Source organism: Neltuma alba, unplaced genomic scaffold (assembly GCF_004799145.2).
Source record: "Neltuma alba isolate B1F8T4 unplaced genomic scaffold, ASM479914v2 tig00011709_pilon, whole genome shotgun sequence".
Classification (NCBI taxonomy): domain Eukaryota; kingdom Viridiplantae; phylum Streptophyta; class Magnoliopsida; order Fabales; family Fabaceae; genus Neltuma; species Neltuma alba.
The window spans coordinates 675,077-680,941 of record NW_021636345.1 but is presented as its reverse complement, the minus strand read 5'-3'; the positions used below and the strand labels follow the sequence as shown (position 1 = coordinate 680,941).

General features: G+C 36.0%; 1 protein-coding gene across 1 annotated transcript; it reads left to right on the top strand.

Moving 5' to 3' along the window:
• The first annotated feature begins 507 nt into the window (after positions 1–507).
• On the top strand, positions 508–5,444 carry LOC114717154 (calmodulin-7). The gene is made up of 3 exons (XM_028902248.1): positions 508–698; positions 1,722–2,091; positions 5,329–5,444. The coding sequence occupies exons 1-3, from the start codon at positions 623–625 to the stop codon at positions 5,438–5,440; spliced, it is 558 nt and encodes a 185-aa protein (XP_028758081.1). The 5' UTR covers positions 508–622; the 3' UTR covers positions 5,441–5,444.
• The last annotated feature ends 421 nt before the right edge of the window (positions 5,445–5,865 follow it).

Sequence of the window (5,865 nt, the reverse complement as noted above, 5' to 3'; positions counted from 1 at the left end):
TAAGACAAAATACAATTTTATAATAATAAGTCATCAAAATCTATTTTAAAAGTAAGGAAATTTTAGCTCTCTCAATCTCATCCAACGACATTCTAATAAAAAGCATACATTTTAATGAGATAAAACATGATGCCAACAACCACCTAGTCCAATGACACTCTATATATCTCCTTTCGTGAAGTTATGGGTTCTATTCCCACAAAAACCAAAGTAGGGATTGGTAAAGTGTGGGTGTGTAGATTGCCTCTCAGAGGGGATGAGAATTTTAAGTTGTCTAATTAAAAAAAGAGAGATAAAACATGACATTCTTATGAGGAATTGGGAGATAAAATGCTAACAACAACAGCAATACTACCTTTTTAATTAAAATTGTAATTCTAAATGAATAATTAAAATAGCGATTTAGAGGAAGTTTTAGGGAAGAGAAAGGCAGTCCTTGCGGATGAGAGAGCATCAGATGCCATTTTTTCTTTGGACCGTGCTTTGCCCGCATATATATACACGGCCTACTCCTTCGCTCTTGTTCTCATCAGAGGAGTGACGCTCAGATCGACCCCCGCCTGTCTTACTCCCTTCTCCCTTGGGAATCGCTTAATTTCTTGCTACCCAGACACCTCCACCGATGGCCGATCAGCTCACCGACGACCAGATCTCCGAGTTCAAGGAGGCCTTCAGCCTCTTCGACAAGGACGGAGATGGTCTCCACTCTCAGATCTCTTTAATCTTTCTTTCATTTAATCTTCGATCTTATTTTCTCTGCAATTATTGACTCTGGATGTGTTCTTAGATCTGATTGCTCCTTGTTTGCTTTCCTGCTTTTGTTCCGTACGTCAAGTTCGCTCCCGTCCCTATTCCAATTTGAAATTTTCTGGCTGATCTAGGGTTCCTTTTTGTTTGACTTTTCGCTGTTGATTTTGAGGTGTATGAAATGCGAGTGGCTCGCGGTATTTCTTTGTTTTGTCGTATTGGCGCTTCGTTAGTCTCGCGTGTGGCTTCTGTGATTCTATATGCTATATTCTGTCTGGATTATGGTGTATCGTAGCTTTCTGAAAATTTCCTGGCTTGATATTTCGTTTCTTGTCTGACCTGATCAGATTGCCTCTGAAATAATATATATATATAAAAGATTCTATGGCTTCGGTTCTACTCCTCCGGTCCTAAACGTAAGACATTTTGTAGTTTAAATTTTACACTACAAAATGGTTCTTACGTTGGAAGGCCCTTTTACATCGCTGTAGTGTATTTGGACTGCACTTTGGCTTTTATCCTATGGACCTAACTTTATTTTAATGTTGCGGATAATAAATTAGCTTGATAATCTTAAAATTTTTGTTAGTCGATCTATCAGTGCCATCACCCTGTGGTCGGTACTCAGTAGCACTACATCTCTGACAAGTAAGTAGAATTTGTGGCATTCTACTTATCTTTCCTTCAATAGTGGATTGTAGTTTTCCCTATGCTCAGTTTTAGAAGTGTCTCTGGTCGTGTTGAAAAGAGGATTAGTGATTATAGTGTTTGCTTAGCGATTTCCTTGTTTTGAAGGCCATAAGCCTGATTAGTTTCCCAATTTTTTATAGAGCAACACTAGTCGAAATCTCTTGACATGCTTTAAAACTTCATTATAACATCTGAAAGATTTATTTATTTATCTATGTGTTTTGTGTCATGGCTGAACCAGTTTCGTGTCTTTTACTATTTTTTAACATGATAGTATGTTACAGGTTGTATCACAACCAAGGAACTTGGCACTGTGATGCGATCGCTTGGCCAGAACCCGACAGAGGCGGAACTTCAAGATATGATAAATGAGGTTGATGCTGATGGAAATGGTACCATTGATTTCCCAGAGTTTCTCAACCTGATGGCCCGAAAGATGAAAGATACTGATTCTGAGGAGGAGCTCAAGGAAGCTTTCCGTGTTTTTGACAAGGATCAGAATGGTTTTATTTCTGCGGCTGAGCTCCGCCACGTCATGACAAATCTTGGCGAGAAGTTGACAGATGAAGAAGTTGATGAGATGATTCGTGAAGCTGATGTTGATGGTGATGGGCAGATCAACTATGAGGAATTCGTCAAAGTCATGATGGCCAAGTGAGGACCAATCAACCTAAACCAAAATTTGAAAAGCATATAACGAGAAAAGGGACAGGGCAGATAAGTTTTGATGAGAATTCTATTTCCGTTAGGACATCTTCTGGTGTCATTAGCTTTTGTTGGTTGGTTGTCTATTTCCTTCTTTGCTTTATTGGTACTGCTCATTAGTATTCTTGTTTGTTCCGTCCCATGTTTTAGTAGTTTGGATTAGCCGTGCCTCACCATGCATTGGTTCTTCAATTTTCTACTTTTTTGGTTACTATGAACCCAGAACAATTGGATGCAATTTGTTTTTTTTCTTTTTGGGTGGCTAACTATGTTAATATTTACTACTTTTTTCCATGAATTATTTTTCATATTCTGTTGGGTGCTCCTCTGTTTGAACTGTGGAATGATTTCCTGTTCTGAAAGGAAGATTGTTGAGTTGGTGCATCTCTTATCCTCGGTTTGATGATCCAATGTCAGACATCATTTCTGACTTTCCGTTTCTTACGAGGAAAGAAAGTGCTTTTACCCTTCGAAAGCTACTCCAAAATATATGATAGTGCTTGCCGCAGAACCCCCTGCTTTTTCCCAATCTGGGTTAGATTAGTGCGGAACTATGTTTCTGTCCAATTATACAACAAGTCAGAGTAATGGCAATTTGATAGGTTGAATATGATTTTTTATCTTCTTGGTTCTAACTAGACCCTTACCCATAATGGAGAGAATAGAATTCGTGGTGGATTTTTTTGACTCCCTAGGTAGAGGTAAGTCGATTTTTCCCCAGTTATTCTTTTGTTGTTTAGTTACATAAACCTATCACAACTTCTGAGCTTAAAAACTTATTTTTCCCCCCTACCCTTCTGTCTTCTCTTATCTTCTGTTTCCCAGAAAAAAGATTATAGTAGCCGAGGTTTGAATAACTTTAGGAAAAAGAAATCTACTATAGTCTTATTTTCATATATGGAATTTTTGGTTCGAACTCTAGTCTTCTCTCTGTTATTTGAGCTGGTCTCGTGACTATTTTGTGTGAGAAATTAATACAACAGAAAAATTTTCAAGTTCGTCTGTTTTTAATGGAAAAAGAGTCTATGTTGTCTACAAACAGTAGAGAAACGAGTTTAATATTAAAACTGCAAGAAGTGTAAATATTCATTGGAGTCCGGAATGCCTGTCGGGAATTAGGCATAGACGTAGTTTCTTTTTTGAATTATGATGGTTTTTGGGGTCAAATGATGAAATTTGTGATTCAAATTATAATTTTCAATTTACAACGTTTTTAGTAATAAATATATTTTTTTAAGAAATGTTAGTATTGTGATCTTTATTTTAATTTTTTTTCTATTAAAATAAAAACTGTTTAAAATATCAAAATTAAATTGAAGATGGACTACTTAAAACCAATCTAAATTAGATGTTGGAAGTGGTTGCTAGGTGAGAATGCGAGATAAGTGTGTGAATATATTTTAGAAGTCTTCTTAAGATGAGAATTCCGCATGGAATGTACTTCACAAGCATTTCAGCTTGGGAAGAGTCTATTCAGAACTCTTTGGGTTATTTCTGCCACCGAGCTTTGAGGAGGAGCCGTTGGCAAAATAGTCATTTTTGCTTTTTATAAACAGTTAAATTAATGTATGCTCAGTTCGTCACTCCACAGTTCGCCGCCGATATTGCAGGGTCGACATGGGGTCCGCTTCATTTCTTTAGTCTGTTGGTCTTTTTTTTTTTTAAGCAAAATACTCCGTTAGTCTTGAAAGTAAAGTTTTCTGCTGAAGCGATTTCTGTTTTTATGAATGTCAAGATATAAAAGATTAGGTCACGGCGTTCCGTCAAGTTAGCTTTCTTTCGTTGGGGGGGGGGGGGATAGAGAGGACCCATGGGTCGTTGACGTCGAACTAGTTTTCACGTCACTGTTTCACTAAGGCATATGATGCCCCCTGGTGGGATTTCATAAACCCTTTTTTCTGGAATCTTAATTCATTGCGTCCTATTCTCTATGATTGAGGTGGCGAACTTATGCTTATTCTTTACGGTATGATTTGAAGTTGCCAGATATGGATGTGGATTCTGAGCTCGTCTTTTGTATATTAAATAGACTCTTCTTGGAAGATAAGAATTGCGAGTTCTCTGCTACGATATTGCCGTTTTGCTTTTCTCTGAACTGTCAAGTCAGATCTATACCACCTAAATTTCTTTATTATTTTCAAATTTATATCGTTATTTTGTTTGAAAGTCTCAATTTGAATTTAAATTACTTCTATATTTCGTTTTTGAATTAAAATAATAAAATTTAAACAGTTCAGATTAAAGATAAACAATTAAAATATATATATATGTAATACGTATCCCTCTATTAGGGAATAAGTTGATTAAAGATGTATCTTGTCAATATTTTTATTTATTTATTTTGCTTTCGACAAGTGGAAGAGAACTAGTCGTACATAAGACTTCACTATTTGGATAAGAGTAAGCATCTTAGCTTTGCATGATGTTCGTTTAGATGTTTTAAAACAGGCTAAAAGAAGGCATTATTGATTAGAGAAGTACATAGAGGGGGGGGGGGGTTAGAAGATAGTGGTCAAAAGAATGAGACGAAAATTTGATTAGAAGTACGTGTCTGAAAAATTTATGGACTAAGAGCGCAATTCTCTTTTTTGGGTGCATCCAAGTTATAATTAATTATGGGCAAAAATCTTTAGAACAGAAGTGATTTACACATAATTAAAATTACTTTTAAATTAAAGTTCTTTTAATTAATAAGATTTTCGCCCACTTTTAATGAAATTTTTGAAAATTGAAAAATGTCAAAAAATTATAGAAAGAATTATAATAAGGTCTCATGAAAGAAAAATAATTATTACAAAGTCTCAAGAACAATTTAAGCACAAATAGAAAATGACAATTTCTAATATTTGTTTTGTAAATTTTTTTTTAAGGATTTTATTGTAATTTTCTTAAGATTATCGGCGGTCAGCAATTCCTCAAGGCTGATCCGTGCAAGTATGTCCCGATATCACACGTTTTATGCTCTGAATCCGGACTATTTTACTCGAGCCCCTTTTTTTCTTTTGGGAGGGCTGTTTTTTTTTTTTTGGGAGGGGGGAAATTATTGGTTTTGAGCGCGCAAATGCCACCGAAAAGGGATTAACAGGAAACTAGTGGGGGTCAAGTATGGGTTTTATAAAAGTTGGAGGTTAATGCCTCTCTTAGCACACTTTGATTAATGAATGTATATGCTGTGTTTGGGTGCAGAATGAGAAGGAAAAGGATGGAACAGAATCATGGCAAAAGCGGGGGAAAAGAGAATCGCCAATACAAGAAACGTCGTACCAGAGATCGAGTTCGAGAATGTTCCATCCTCTGAATGAGATCCACCTCCTCCTAAAAGTAAGTGACTGGAATATCTATTATGTAATAATAATGGAAATCAGATGATAATGAATCGTTGCCTTGTAGCAAAATATGCAGCAGATAAAACAGAAATGACCATGATCAAATAATTGAGTGTGATACGGTCATGACAAGTAATGATTGATAATGATTTGTCTATAAATTCGAATTACTAGTATGTGTCCCTTGAATTGCACGCAGTCTTACTGATAAATCACATATGAACACCAGACTACCTTTATATGTTAGCCTTCTTTTCTATCTTTTCCCTCTAGTGATTCTTGTCCAATTTTATCACCGAAATTGATAGTTGAGCTGGTTAATAGCTTAGAATTAAGGTGCCGCCGAATAACTAACCAGTGCAGAGTTTATATCAATTTTCCCCCGACATTTTTTGTT

What these genes read in the sequence shown, in the direction of transcription:
- LOC114717154 (XM_028902248.1), top strand. Translation starts at nt 623, where the DNA reads ATGGCCGATCAGCTCACCGACGACCAGATCTCCGAGTTCAAGGAGGCC. An exon ending in CTTCGACAAGGACGGAGATG is followed by an intron (nt 699 to 1,721) that starts GTCTCCACTCTC and finishes AGTATGTTACAG; the next exon opens with GTTGTATCACAACCAAGGAA. An exon ending in GTCAAAGTCATGATGGCCAA is followed by an intron (nt 2,092 to 5,328) that starts GTGAGGACCAAT and finishes GTTTGGGTGCAG; the next exon opens with AATGAGAAGGAAAAGGATGG.